This window comes from Pollicipes pollicipes, unplaced genomic scaffold, assembly GCF_011947565.3.
Source record: "Pollicipes pollicipes isolate AB1234 unplaced genomic scaffold, Ppol_2.1 Scaffold_4881;HRSCAF=5763_pilon_pilon_pilon, whole genome shotgun sequence".
NCBI lineage: Eukaryota > Metazoa > Arthropoda > Thecostraca > Pollicipedomorpha > Pollicipedidae > Pollicipes > Pollicipes pollicipes.
In genome coordinates this window covers 11,833,063-11,848,437 of record NW_023596576.1, presented here as the reverse complement: position 1 = coordinate 11,848,437, position 15,375 = coordinate 11,833,063, and the positions used below count along the sequence as shown (strand labels likewise).

The window sequence follows — 15,375 nt, the reverse complement described above, 5'->3', positions numbered from 1 at the left end:
GCACGCCTGATGGGAGACGACCTCGTGGCCGACGCACGCCTGATGGGAGACGACAGAGAGCGCTGATGGCCGCCGAACGTGGGTCGGTGTCTGAACAACCTAGATCTTTAGGAGTTGAAATTGGCGTAAGTGCCAATTCCCCTTACGGTCACGGCCCTGAAAACCCGCAGTTACAAACTGTTGCATGGGTGGCGGAGCACTGCCGCCGAAACTCCTGAAACTCCTGCCGACAGGCAGGAGTGGCAAGAGCATGTTTTTCCCCTATTTTTGGAGAGTCCATTATTCCTAAATTAAAGGCGCCGTAGCTATCCGTAGAGTGCCAAAGTTCAAATCAAGGTGGCCGTCATAAATGAGCTGGAGGGAAATAGATCGGGTTCAGAAAAGCCTTTGCTATATCCAGAGACCCCTTTTCTGGATTGTGAGGCCACCTTGATAAATAAAATGGTTATTAGTCGACGCGAACTAGATCAGAGGTCCAATGTTATGTCAAGAACGCCCTTTACTCAGCAGGCCCTGTTACACACTAGGAGGCCCGTGTTTTGGATTAGGCCCTTCATTTCCAGGATTCAATTTTGGAACAGGAGACCATTTCAAGCATCCAATGGCCGCGGTTCCGGGTCAAGCCGCCCTTTTTTGGGATAGCGAGACCCTTTGGCTAAATCTGGCCGCCCCCTTCGTGATTAAGAAGGATCCTGATCCTGTTCTGGATTAGAAGGCACCCCTACAGATATCGCGAGGCCGTTCTCTGAAACAGCAGGTCTATTTAGGTTAGCAAGACCCTTTGCTGGATAGTTAGGAAGTCCCATTTTGGCTTTTAACTGCCAGCAATTCATTACCTGGATATCATATATGTAACAGTTTGACAATGCGGCACATGCCCTCTGCGTTCCTTCCTTTTGTATACGGCATTGTGCAGCGGGCACCCAGTGAGACAGGCCCCTTGAAAATCCTGACCCCATCTCCATATCCGTCACGCTGCCTATCAATTCAATTCGCTCGCACTTCTTTAGTCGTCAGAGATACAATATCGTGCAAAATAGCCCCCCCGCCAACTCAGCTGTTACGCCAATCAGCCGAGATGAAACAAACAGATATGTTTTCAAAAAATCTGGCGTGGTATCTATTCGCCATTGCCCTTTGGATAAGGCTTATCGGAGCTGGAACTGCTGTTACACACCGAAAACCAGGAGCTTGTCATGAGTAGTGCGTACCCACTCACTGGGTTCCAATCTAAGCGCGCAACACTCGTTTTGGGGGGGTACAGCCGGCGGATAGCAGGTTGATATTGACCCTCTGCCATTTAAAATCTAAGGTGAAGTTTAAAAATATCCACAAGATGTCGCCACGCTGTTTATTTACATCGGATCAGCTGCTGCGTTGCAGCGGTTGCAGTGCAGATTTGTGCCTTCGTGTCGTTGCACTCTAGATTTTTACGGGTTGGAATCCCGCGCGACGTGCGATGTTCAGTATTGACGTGTTAAAACCCTGGGTTTGTCGCTCTGCAGCTGTTAGCGAAAGTGGTAAATTGGGTCCAAGTTTTTTATTTTGTGGCGATAAGGGACCGAAGTTTGTCAAGTTGCTCTGTTAGGCCAGCTTACTTGCGAGCGAAGTTGTTGGTCACTTGCTGTCTATATCGCCCTTTGCTGGGTACTTCCTCATCTCAGAGAAAGAAGGGCCGCAAGAGCTACAGGTGACCAGAAGCCCAGACTACCCTTTGTGCAGGTAGGTAGCTAGGTACACTTCCAAAAATTTGATATTACCTTATGATGGTATTGCCTCCTCTTCTCTCAATTTGCATGACAAAGCTTGTATAGCAATGGATGGACAATGATGAGAGTAATACCTGTTCAGACTTTTTCACCAGTACATTGTCATTATGTGGGAAATCACCTGCTTTTATATCATTTTATTTGATGGTACTGTCATGATGACAGTGCTGAACAGAACAAATGGACTGAAGATGCTGTCTGGATGCCAGCTGTCTTGACCAATCATCGGGTGGTCCTCAGCTTTGTGCTCAGTGACAGCTTGCCCCATTATTCTACCTCACACTAAATAAGTCCTATCAACTTAGCAGTTAGTTAAGCTACTCAATCACAGTTTCCTGAAATGCTTCACTCCCTTTTTGTTGCCAAAATTTCAGAATGGCTATTCAATATAACATTAGGGTAATTGTTGCTTAGATAAAGCAGCATTCTATTTTATTGACCACAGAGTTGTTTACATAGGCTTGCTGCCTGCCTGTGTTGTGGATGTGCATGCTATTGGAAGGAAACAGTCTTTGCACAAGTTTTCACCTGCATGTTAAGGAATGAAAGAGATTGTTATATCTGGGATGAGGAGGATGGGAGGATGTAACATGTGGGATTTGATTCATTAGCATGTGGCTCTTGACATCAAGTAGCACAAGACCATCAAGTCTGGTAGGTAACATCAAGTAGCTGGTTGGGTAATGTCAAGTAATAATTGTTTTTCCAACTTCAGATGGTAGTAAGCATACAATCCTGGTAATTTGGTCTCCTGAAAATAGTAATGAGCCAAGCTTATTGTGTCTATTGAATGTATTTTATCCCAGTCAAATTCAACAAATCACTTCTATTCTTGGATGCTGTTAGCACCATGGCCTCCGCTAACTGTCCCATACTGCTGGACTGTCGCACACAGACCAGGCAATTTGCACTCATTGTACTGCTGTGCCATTTTCTCTCTCCCATGCCAACACCATCACCAGCACACATTCCCTTCTGATGTCTGCTCCTGCCAACAGCGGAGGCTGCCTCGGACGTGTGCTGGCCGCGTGGGCGGAGTTCTCAGCGGGAGTCGGCCGCGCCCCTGACGGGCCAGCTCCTGAGCCGAGACCCCACCAGCCATGTACAGTGGCCTGCACGCCGAGGCGCCGGCCTCCTCTCCGCTGCGGCGGCGGCGCCAGCGACTCGGCCGCCGCCTCTTCTCGCTGTCGCTCTCGTCAGGTCAGTCGGAGGCGGCCGCGCTCGCGGGTCAAGTCAGGTTAAATCTGCTCGTGCTGTCGCTCTCGTCAGGTCAGTCGGAAGCGGCCGCGCTCGCGGTTCAAGTCAGGTCAAGTCCGCCCTTGCTGTCGCTCTCGTCAGGTCATTCGGAGGCAGCCGCGCTCGCGGGGCAAGTCAGGTTAAGTCTGCTCTCGCTGTCGCTCTCGTCAGGTCAGTCGGAGACGGTCGGGCGGCCCGCGGGTCAGGGCAGATCAGGTCTGTTCTCGATGTTGCTCTCGTCAGGTCAGTCAGAGGCGGCCGCACGGCTCGCGGGTCAGGTCAGGTCAGATCAGGTCTGTTCTCGCTGCCACCCTCGTTAGGTCAGTCGGAGGCGGTCGGATGGCCCGCGGGTCAGGTCAGGTCAAGTCTGCTCTCGATGTTGCTCTCGTCAGGTCAGTCTGAGGCGGCCGCGCGGCTCGCGGGTCAGGTCAGGTCAGGTCAGGTCTGTTCTCTCTGTCACCCTCGTCAGGCCAGTCGGAGGCGGCCGCGCGGCTCGCGGGTCAAGTCAGGTCAGGCCAGGTCTGTTCTCGCTGTCACCCTGTTCAAGTCAGCCGGAGGCGGCCGCGCCTCTCGCAGTTCAGCAGAGCAAGCCTGCGTGTCGTCCGGCCGGCAGGTTTGTCGGGGCTTCAGGCAGGTCGTAGTCTCGTCGCGCGAGTAGGGCCTCTCGTCAGTGGGCGGGGTTCTCGCCGGCGGCTGCCACCGGGTCGGTGTAGCTCTGGTCACCGCTGTCAGTCCGCCGGTCAGTCCGTCGGCACCCCCGTCAGGTCAGCGGGCCAAGCGTCAGGCCCGTGAGGCGCGCAAAGTGCGTTCCTGCGAGAAGGCGCGGTGACCTATCGCGGTCGTACAGCAAACGAAACGCTGCTTCTCGATTCGGGGAGCCATGAGTCAGTCGAACCAATGTGCCAGCCGATCACAATGGTGCTTCTTCATCTTTTGCACGCTTGGTCCGGAGCTGACCCACCCCAGTGATCTGGGGCCTTCGACCACGCTTTAAGAAGGCAGAGGAGAAACAGTGTTGCGTGAGTTAATCGCGCTCGGGTGGGGGTCTGATTTACCCCCCCCCCCCCCAGAGGTATTTTCCGGAATCGTTTCCGAACGGTGCGGTGTAGCCGCGCCAAATTGTGCATAGCGGTTGAAAATTGAATACCGTATCGTATGATATCAAAAATTTAGATGTCCCTTGTAAGGAGGTCACTGACCGGGAGATTAAAGACGAGCCATGAATTCAGCAAAGTCAATTTGTAGGGAATCGCTCAATCTGATGCAACAACGGAGCATTGGATGAAGCCATACAGCTCTAAAACACTTTCTTAGACATTACAACAATTGAATGGACAAGTTTCATTGACCTAGGGTCGGGCATGAGGGTCGGACCAAGCTCAAAACCAGCCTGTTTTATTACTTAAGGGCTTGTATGGGGTAGTTTCTGATGCTCATTTCGGACTCATTGATAAAAGGAACCCATTTTACGTCCTCTATGAACTGTTTGAAGGTCAGAATAGGTGGCTGACCTAAAATGACCCAGGTCATCATCGTGTGTTTAGCAACACATGCCTAGGGGCATCTTTGTCGTTTGTTCAAACGCAAAACTCAAAGCAGTTTTGTGTGAGTTTTGGTCGCCACGAGCTTCAAACGGTCAGACAAGATCACCGACCTTCGATTAGTGTTTGACCTTTGTCGTAGAACAAATGTCTAAGGTTTTCAGGAATTTCCCTTGTTTGACCGTATTTGACCCTGAAGGTCATGACCTAGGAATCTCAATCTTTGAAAGGTATGCAACCGGCCACCCGGGTGCGCATTAACAACGCCACGCCCAGTAACGAGCATATGTGATTTAGATCTTCCTCTGAAAATGTCGGTCATTGATGTTTTTGTTCGGCGTCCACATGATTACTGGCTCAGGTCCTTGCTGTTTGCATCATCGTATAAGATGGAGTGTTTATTTCCAATAGTCTTATGCCTTAGCCTGACACGTATTACTGAATTACCGTGATCATGTTGGATTGCTACCACAGTTATCTGTCAGGCAGCGCAATTGTCTGGCTCGGCCAGCAGCTGCCGTCAGAGTTCTCTCTGTCTCTCTCTGTCTCTCTCTCTGTTTCTCTCTGTCTCTGTCTCTGTCTTCTGTCTCTTCTCTGTCTCTCTGTCTCTCTGTCTCTGTCTCTCTCTGTCTCTGTCTCTGTCTCTGTCTCTGTCTCTGTCTCTGTCTCTGTCTCTGTCTCTGTCTCTGTCTCTGTCTCTGTCTCTGTCTCTGTCTGCTCTGTCTTGTCTCTGTCTTCTCTGTCTCTGTCTCTGTCTCTGTCTTGTCTCTGTCTTGTCTCTGTCTCTGTCTTGCTCTGTCTCTGTCTCTGTCTCTCTGTCTCTGTCTCTGTCTCTGTCTCTGTCTCTGTCTCTGTCTCTGTATCTGTCTCTGTCTCTGTTCTGTCTCTTGTCTCTGTCTCTGTCTCTGTCTCTGTCTCTGTCTCTGTCTCTGTCTCTGTCTCTGTCTCTGTCTCTGTCTCTGTCTCTGTCTCTGTCTCTGTCTCTGTCTCTGTCTCTGTCTCTGTCTCTGTCTCTGTCTCTGTCTCTGTCTCGTTCTCTGTCTCTGTCTTGTCTCTGTCTCTGTCTCTGTCTCGTCTCTGTCTCTGTCTCTGTCTCTGTCTCTTTCTCTCTGTCTCTGTCTCTGTCTCTGTCTCTGTTCTGTCTGTCTCTGTCTCTGTCTCTGTCTCGTCTCTGTCTCTGTCTCTGTCTCTGTGCTCTGTCTCTGTCTCTGTCTCTGTCTCTGTCTCTGTCTCTGTCTCTGTCTCTGTCTAGTCTCTGTCTCTGTATCGTCTCTGTCTCTGTTCTGTCTCTGTCTGTCTCTGTCTCTGTCTCTGTCTCTGTCTCTGTCTCTGTCTTGCTTGTCTCTGTCTCTGTCTCGTCTCTGTCTCTGGTCTCTGTCTCGTCTCTGTCTCTGTCTCGTCTCTGTCTCTGTCTCTGTCTCTGTTCTGTGTCTTGTCTGTCTCTGTCTCTGTCTCGTCTCTGTCTCTGTCTCTGTCTGTCTTGTCTCTGTCTCTGTCTCTGTCTCTGTCTTGTCTCTGTCTGTCTCTGTCTGGCTCTGTCTCTGTCTCTGTCTCTGTCTCTGTCTCTGTCTCTGTCTCTGTCTCTGTCTCTGTCTATGTCTCTGTCTCTGTCTCTGTCTCTGTCTCTGTCTCTGTCTCTTCTCTCTGTCTCTGTCTCTGTCTCTGTCTCTGTCTCTGTCTCTGTCTCTGTCTCTGTCTCTGTCTCTGTCTCTGTCTCTGTCTCCTCGTCTCTGTCTCTGTCTCTGTCTCTGTCTCTGTCTCTGTCTCTGTCTTGTCTCTGTCTCTGTCTCTGTCTTGTTCTGTCTCTGTCTCTGTCTCTGTCTCTGTCTCTGTCTCTGTCTCTGTCTCTGTCTCTGTCTCTGTCTCTGTCTCTGTCTCTGTCTCTGTCTCGGTCTCTGTCTCTGTCTCTGTCTCTGTCTCTGTCTCTGTATCTGTCTCTGTCTCTGTCTCTGTTCTGTCTATGTCTCTGTCTCTGTCTCTGTCTCTGTCTATGTCTCTGTCTCTGTCTCTGTCTCTCTCTTCTCTATCTCTATCTCTCTCTCTCTTCTCTCTCTCTCTCTCTCTCTCTCTCTCTCTCTCTCTCTCTCTCTCTCCTCTCTCTCTCTCTCTCTCTCTCCCTCTCTCTCTCTCTCTCTCTCTCTCTCTCTCTCTCTCTCTCTCTCTATCTTCTCTCTCTCTCTCTCTCTCTCTCTATCTTTCCTCTCCTCTTTCCTCTCTCTCTCTCCTCTCTATCCCTCTCTCTCTCTCTCTCTATCTCTCTCTCTCCGCTCTCTCTATGACCCCTGCCAAACTGGAGTGTCGCCTCTCCTCACTGCGGCTCCTAGGCGGCGGGCGGCGCCGCTCCCAGCCCTTCGAAACCATGCTGGCGCAGGCGAGGCTGCGGGAAACGGATTGCCCCGCACGCTATTCTGGTCGATGCTACTAATTGTGTAATCAATGCCGGGCGCGGTGATGGATGTGGTAGATGTACAATATGTGGCCGGATGCCGGTGGGCTGTCGACGAGAATGTTGAGCTAGACTTGTTTGCCGCCGCCGTCAAGGGCCGGATGCAGGCGTCGCCGTCATATCTGCACCGCGTCGGGACAGCTGTAATTTGTGCGGATGATCAGACCCGTTCTCACGCCAAAACGAATATCAACAGAACTTGGTAGTGCGATATGCTTTTGCCAACAGAACCCCTCGTTTGTGCAGGGCATTTCGTAATTTTCTGTGATTTTTGTCATGTAAAATGAGCCTATTAAACATACGCTGTTCCTTTTAAGCTTTGTAATTGAGTGGGGTGGTACGCGGTGGGGAACGGTAAACATAAGCTGTTCCTTTTAAGCTTTGTGAATTGAGTGGGGTGGTGCGCGGTAGGGAGTGGGAGAGGGGGGGGGGGGTCGAAAGCATAGTCCTTGCTAAGCACAGTTTGTAGCGGAGATGCTACCTGCCGGGTGGGTCACGTGAGCTCGGTGGGTGCGAGGCGAGCCAACATGCCTCTCACACCGGTCAGGGATCGGCCGCAGCGGCACTCAGCCACGCCATTCTCATTGACATGCCGACATGCCTCTCACGCTGGCCAAGGATCGGCCGCAGCGGCGCTCAGCCACGCCATTCTCACCGACATGCCGACATGCCTCTCACACTGGCCAGGGATCGGCCGCAGCGGCCCTCAGCCACGCCATTGTGTCGCATCCACACATCTGTCAAGCGTCTGGCACTGATTGTCGCATTACCTGCCTCGACTAATGCCGCTTATGAAGAAGCGTGTGTCCTCGCTGTCTCCGGTAATGTGGCGAGTGAGCTGCGACGCCGGCCAAGTCTCAGGCGTGAACGATCATTTCTGTGTCAGTGATGCAGTCGAGCGCATTCGGCTTCGCCCACGCGCCTGTGATTGGTCCATACACTGCGGTAATAGTCCAGCAATACAGATCGTTACCGCCGTCGATGAGCATTTCATTAGTGGTGTTTATGGACGTGAACGATGGAATCAGATCTAATGCTGTCGGCCGCGACCCATTCACGCTTAAGTGCTGTTCTATATGCCCATCGCCTGTCGATGCCAGGTGCATGTATGCATTAAGGCCTGGCTGATTGATTTAACCGAAACCGTCAAACCAATCGCAGCAGTATTGCTAGGCATTGCATGGGTATCGATCGTAAGCGTTTAGTCTCCGCCCAGCGTTTCGCTTGGCGCCGATCGCCGCCGGCCTCGGCCACGGTCTTCGGCACACGTACGCTCCCGCCGGCGTCGGCCGCGGTCTTCGACACACGCACGGTCCCGCCGGCCGCGGCCTTCGGCACACGTACGCTCCCGCCGGCGTCGGCCGCGGTCTTCGACACACGCACGGTCCCGCCGGCCGCGGCCTTCGGCACACGTACGCTCCCGCCGGCCTCGGCCACGGTCTTCGGCACACGCACGGTCCCGCCAGGCGCGGTCGCTTGGTCTGGCGACGGCAGGACAGCAGAAACAGCCGCCTTGCTCCCCTGCTTCCGCGCGCGGCCGTCGTGCGCCGCCAGTTCTGGCGCGCTGAGCTCGGTGGCGACGCACATTATCGGTGACAGACCCGGCGCGGCCGCCATACATCACGGGGCTGCATGTGATGATGCAATTGGGCCCGATAGTGGGCCTGATGGGGGCCGGCCTCTCACCGACGGCGAATGGCTGCAGCGTCCAGCCTCCCGCCCAGTAGACTGGGCGGGACTGACGGCGGTTGCGGGCATCAGCGCCGGCCTACGCGACCGCCCCAGCACGCCGGAGAAGCTCCCCGTCCCGCAGGTGCTGGGAGGGAGGGGGGCTGGTTGATACACCGTCGCAGCAGGCGGCAGAGGGCGGCCTGACGCCGTGATCGTGCTGGCTCTGCCCGCCCGGGGGCTTCCGGCGGAGGACTGCGTGACGGCGCGCCGTGGACACGGAAGGCCTTGGACGAGATTGGCACCTCGTGCCAGGCGCGCGGACCGCCACCCCCAGTACAGACAGGCGCACAGGCTAGGGACGTGTGCAAGCGTGCACTCGGAGAAGCTTTGCGCACGTTGAGGCGTCAGCCGTTTTGACGTCTTCCATTCACATCCATTTGTCGGCGTATTCAGGTCTGTCTGTGTTCGTATAGTCGCGTGCGGCACGCTTGCGCCAGGGGTTAGCCCTATGATTAATGCATGCCCCTTGTTACCGAGCTCCGATCGTTACCCGTTGTTTGGTATGTGCGGCCGGTTACGGTGGGTACTGGAATGGGTCCTGCATCGTTAGGGTGGGTGCAGCCGTTACCGCTGAATGCCGAATGTTTTTTTTCTCTCGTGAACGATGTCAGACGAACGCTCAAATCACGGGTTAACACATTTACCCATTGCCGTGCGACGGGTAAAGGCGCTTACCCCGGAACAGCGCTGGGGCGGCCGGGGTTTCAGAACCCTGAAGTCTTCGTGTAAGTCAACTCGAAGCCGTTACGAGCATGGTGTGCTCGTAACAGCGATTGGTGGTGCACTACGAGGAGATTGTTAACGGGGCTCTCCACTTGTTTGGCAACTGGTGATTGCTAGCCACGTGGGCCACGACCCGTTTTGAGAGATGTGTTTGTGAAGTCGTGCGTCCTGACCCAACAAATGTGCTTTATATCGTAATGAACACCCTTAAGATCTGTCCTGTGTGAATGCGCTTCTGTTACCAAACTAAGCAATGGTACGGTTCTTGAAAGGAAAGTGAGGTCTCCAAGCCACCCAAGGGCACGCTCAATCAAACTGGTTAATTGACGATGCTATCGGTGTTGTTTTAATGTATTGATCAGATTTCACGCGTCACAGGTTGTCTAAAAAGGTGTCTGAGGTAATCCGATAGGGGCTTTCTAACGTCCGTTTGCCCTCCTATCCAACGGCGTTTAGTTGGGCGGTAGCGAAAGGGTCTTGTATTACTAGACTGAAGCCATATGACATGATGTGGCTTACCGATGTTGATCGGTTGAGTTATCGATGCTTCGGTATGCATCATGGTCTTTAAGATGAAGGGGGAGACCTGAAGGCACTAATGTAGTACCACTGGCCTTACTCGAATTACTAAAGTTGATCTGCGCAGCTGCAAAATGGCACCTGTCCAATGCGGTTGAATGAGGCTCCCTAATGCCGCTTTCCATTTGCCTGCGGTATGCTTGTTTAAGAGTGGGGGATGGCTTTCTCTGCTACCTAGTACCAGTCACAGTCGTCTCCCAACATGATTGCTTCGAATTAAGACAAGCAAGTGCAAAGTAAACTACACATCATGGCGATGCATCGTGCGGCAGGTCCAGTCCCGAGTGGTGACGACACCCGGGGGACGCGTGGTGGTACCGCTCTACGCTCCTCCTCTGATCTTGGTCCACGGCCGTCCTGTGTTCCGTCGCAGCGTTTATTCTCTCAGTCGGGTAAAAGTCAGCTGATCCCGTCCCGTCGTCCGGCTTGTCCTCTAGCATGCTTAAATTGCCCTTCCACTCAGCTCCGGGGTGTCGTCTGGCAATTTCATGATCGTTTTCGTCCACGGCCTTCCCCGATGATTTAGGACTCTTTCCCATCCCCTTGTTTTCTCTGAGGATCCTCAGCTTGCCCCCGTTTTCGTCCGACTTTCCCGGCTTGTCTTGGTCCCCGTTTCTCTCGGGTGACCCGTGATTCATCCCCCGTTTTGCTGTTGCGATTCCCGGCTTGTCCTCCCTTTCCCCGTAAGGGTCCCCGGCTTGTCCCCTGTTTCCCTTTGACGGGCCATGCCTGGTCTCTGTTTGCCTCTGACCAGCACTTCTCCCCCGTTTCCCTCTAATAATCCCCAGCTCGTCCCTCGGTCGTCCCCGGCGCGGCCGCCGTCTCCCCCTGACGATCCCGGCCTGTTCCTTCGCCGGGGCGGACGGCGGCGGCAGAGGCGTGGCCGCCGTCCCCCCCCCCCCCCCCGACGATCCCGGCCTGTTCCTTCGCCGGGGCGGACGGCGGCGGCAGAGGTGTGGCCGCTGTCTCCCCCTGGCGATACTGGCCTGTTCCGTCCGGGGGCGGGCGGCGGCGGCAGAGGCGTGGCCGCCGTCCCTCCTGACGATCCCCGGCCTGTTCCGTCGCCGGGGCGGACGGCGGCGACAGAGGCGTGGCCGCCGTCCCTCCTGACGATCCCCGGCCTGTTCCGTCCGGGGGCGGACGGCGGCGACAGAGGCGTGGCCGTCGTCCTCCCTGACGGTCCCCGGCCTGTTCCGTCCGGGGGCGGACGGCGGCGATAGAGGCGTGGGCGCCGGCCGACGCGACCGACCGTCGGCCGGGACGAGCCCTGTTGCTGGGGACGGCTTCGGCCGGCTTGGCGCCAGATCATGAGCTCGGCTAGGTCATAACGGTCACAACGCCGAGACTGTCCGCTGGTGCTGCTGATGACGCTGGGGGCGGCGTTGTGGCTGAAGCTGTGGTAGTCTCGGAGGTGATTCGATTCCGCCTGCCACCTTGTCGTCACACAACGTAATTTCGTCTCCGGTTTGCTGTTTTCCACCGTGTTTTTTACGGGTGGATCGGGAGGGCCACGGGACCAGTGCTCGGGCTCGGCATATTTTAATGCTCACTTAAACTACAGCTGGCTTTAGGAGCCCGTGTTGCCAACAGCTAGATCAGTTAGGGGCGCACATGAATCAGCCGCCGGACGTTATTGCAGTGGTTGATATGGTGCACGTCTCCGGCAGACTGCTGTTATGCTGTGGTTTGTAGCCAAGTGCCAGCAAGCCTTGGTTGCGACGTTGTATGGCAGCGATCTTAAAACGAGCGCGATCCGGCAGCGATGTGCTGATTTTAAGTCGTCTCGTTTCTGTTCGAGACTGTGCTGGCGCCGGCTCTGAAGTTCCGGGCAAATCAGTGTCCGGATGATTCCCAAACATTTGTTCACTTGTTATAACTGCCCCTTCCCAGCCCCGCCACGCCACTTCTGTGGGCTCAGGAGCATGGCCTCGTGCATGAATGCGTAAGATACACGATTGACCTCAAAGTGACTCGTTTCGGTTGGCAGCAAACCGAGCGCAGCCCAGTCATTACCTCTGCGTCTTACGTTGCCGCAGCATTAGACACGTTTGAGACTCGTCCCTCCACGCGGCTCCATTGGAAGTCAACTCGGCGCAACAACGAAGGGCCGGCACGCCGTCAGCACTGCGGTGCGCTCAGGTCGAGCTGTGCCGGCCACGGCGGGCGGGGCTAAGTGCGTCTCTCTGCGGCCGGCGGTGCGGGTCCTGCGTGCCCCTCCCCGGTCCCGCGGGATGCCCCCCCCCCCGTCCCCCCCCCCCCCCCCCCCCCCCCCCCCCCCCCCCCCCCCCCCCCGGCCGTCCCGGTATCGATGCGGCGGCCGCCGCTGCTCTGCCCAAGTGTTGGGCCGGCCGGTGGCGGGCGGGCCGCCGCGGCCAGCGCGCCACCCGCCGCCGCCCGGACCGGCCGCCGCCCGACGGCTGTGCGTGGCGCGTCGCCCGCCGAGCTGCAGCACCCCGGCCGCCAGCCGCCCCACCCCCAGGTAAACGCGCCGGTGAGGCCGCCGCCGCCCCGGCCGGCCAGGCAGCAGTCGGCCGGCCGGGGTCTGCCGGTGATGCTCCGTCTGACGCGAATACCCGCTGGGTGCGTCGTAGCGGGACACAGAGCCCGTCTTATCCGCGCGCCAGTGTTTGGGTGACTGAGCACAGCTTGAGGATTGTGGGGTCCTGACGTGCGTGCGGTCCCAGCTGCTTCCAGTTAGTGTGCACGTTGTTTACCTTGCCCATAAAAAATGCCTTAATTCTGACCACTTCTGGCTCGAGAGACTGTACCATTTCCATAAGCTTAATGGCTTGGCTGGTGACTTCATTTTTTGGGTATCCTTTACCAGCCATAAATCTCCGGCGGAGACAATTTCCCTCTGGTTTGCCAGTTCGGTGGCGAACAGGCCCGGCACCATATGCGGGACTCTGCATACCAAATATGATGTCTTGGAGCCGCTTACAGATGCGACTGAGTGTTGGCGGTTCGGTGGACTGGGTTATTCATGCCATACCTTCTCCCGGCTCGGCACTAGGTGGTCAGCATCCCTGAATTGCGCGCCGACAGGAGAATGAATGGTGCCGTGTAATGTGAAATGGTGTTCTAACGGGTCGCAGAGGTTTCGTTTAGGCTCCATTTCCGAGCGGAATGGATCGGACGCGAATCAGGCTTGAAATGGGCTTCTATTTTGCGTCTGCATGGCACGGGAACGCGACCCTTGGCTCGGATGGCGTGAACGGTCTTAAAGGCTTTGAGATTTTGAACCTCTGTGGAGTTAATGCATTTCAACAGTGGAACGTGTGATTTGATTGGAAGAGCACTGTGGCGTGGATTCAAAAGGCTCGCGTTACTCAGCTTGAAGCTGTCGGGCACCTGTTGGTTGGTAAGGTGTTCAAGTTGGACGGCAGGCAACGGTCCCCACTCACGGGCCCGGCTGTCCCGGTCTGATGGTTTGCTTGGCTCTGTACATTGACTTGGGCCCGGCGAGACCCTCGGCTGAGGGATCGGCGCTGCAATGTAAGCCTGCCCGATCGGTTGCAGGCTTCCCGTTCTGGCTGCGGCCGGGCGGCAGTCGCGCTGTTGGAACGAGACATGTCCAAACTGAACCCCCCCCCCGCGCGGTGTCTGGGCTGGCAGATATGATGTATTTACTTTCCAGATTGTCCTTGATCAGACGGTGTAAGAGTCGGCAAGGGTTCCAATATCTGACTGGATGAGACACGGCTGCCATCAATAGGACTCAGTCTCCTCGGTAACCCGTGGTGCCGGTCGCGGCGGCCGGAGCCGACGCAGCTGGCCCGCCGGCTCCACGGTGCAGTCTCGTGACGTAACAGCATATGATGGAAGCGGCGCCGACCTTTCTCCGGCAGCCGCCACGGCGCCGACGTCGCCAGAGTCTCCGACACCCGCACAGTCCTCACCGCTAGCGTGCGCACCTCGAGCTCCCGTACCACCGACACTGGTGTCACCAGCACTTGTACCACCAGCACCTGCACCAGCAGGTGTAGCAGTCCGCTTGAAGAATGAGCACGGTAGGACGACCCCCGACGGCAACATGTAGAACGGCGAAAATGCCCTGAACTCGGATGGAATCACAAATCATGATTCTCCGGTCGCGGGGCTTACACTATGCAACGCAGCGCTGCAGCAAAGATGCCGTGGCACACCCCTTTGCCTTGGGCATCGGTTGACGTATCGGTAGTCTATAGCAGGTTAACCTGCGACCTCTCAAGAGTGGGTCAGATGGTCAGTGTTTGCACGCCAATGCACATGATTTGTTTTAGTGACTTCTTCGACCGGAAATAAGGCGTTTCGTATCAAATGAAACAAAAAGTATGCGTTGGATCATATTCATCACAAAACTGACCGGAGAACGGGTTTCGGTTGAGAAGGAACACCCGAAGTCACTGTGACTGACCTCACTTGACCCCTTGTTCGTGGGATTTGACTCATTTCATTCACTGGAACTCCAGAATCTCACCGGAACCTAGCCACGCACTTACAGTGATGTTCTGTTTAGCTGCTGTCGTCCTCCTGGCCCTGTTCCTGTTTTTCGCTGCACCCACAACCCAATAATGACCCGAGACTTCCTTGGCATGTCAAAACACTGTATGCAGTCCATGGCTGTCAGCATGTCTGCTCCTATATAAAACCGTATTCACAATGTCACGTAAGGTCACATGAGGTGCCTGACCTGGCTTGGCCTCTGCCAGGTCAGAGGTCAACGGACCGCCTAATCAGACCTGGTGCATCCTGCTGGCTGAAGTTTGGCCAAAATGCAACCTGTCCCAAACCTGTGCATTAGTTACCCGGGACAGGTAGGAAGACAACCAGCACATCGAGCGACCTTCCAGAGTCACGCTGTATCGCCATGATTGGCACGAAACGCGGTCGTGATTGTTCTAAAAATGTCCGTGCACTACCATCATCATCCAATGCCTACAACACTAACACCGGCATACCCGTATTAACACCCGCACCCCTAACGCTCGTACCTCTGACACCCCAGCAACACGGGTACTGGCCGTCACCGGCGAATAAACACCCGCGGCGCTCACCGTAAACCACTCGTGATGTGTTGATGCGCCGGTGTGGCCGGCTTTGTTTGTCTATCCCTGCTCCGTCTTTATTATGGGCCGCCTGGTCCCTGCGCCATTGTTTGGGCTATCTTCGGCATGTGTATACCATTGGACCGTGTATGCCCATTGTACGTGATTCCATCAGACTGCGTCTGCCTTTTTACCTCCTTCTCTCTCTCTCTCTCTCTCTCTCTCTCTCTCTCTCTCTCTCTCTCTCTCTCTCTCTCTCTCTCTCTCTCTCTCTCTCTCTCTCTCTCTCTCTCTCTCTCTCTCTCTCTCTCTCTCTCTCTCTC

The 15,375-nt window shown here is 55.3% G+C and overlaps 1 protein-coding gene across 1 annotated transcript in view; it reads left to right on the top strand.

Moving 5' to 3' along the window:
* Positions 1–1,524: 1,524 nt before the first annotated feature.
* Positions 1,525–15,375, top strand: part of wwk (anoctamin 8 white walker) — a gene marked incomplete in the record, with an annotated part of 81,030 nt that continues 67,179 nt past the window's right edge. Inside the window, 2 exon segments of the mRNA XM_037223992.1 lie at positions 1,525–1,722; positions 2,768–2,969. Of these exon segments, the coding sequence (XP_037079887.1) occupies positions 2,870–2,969 (100 nt within the window).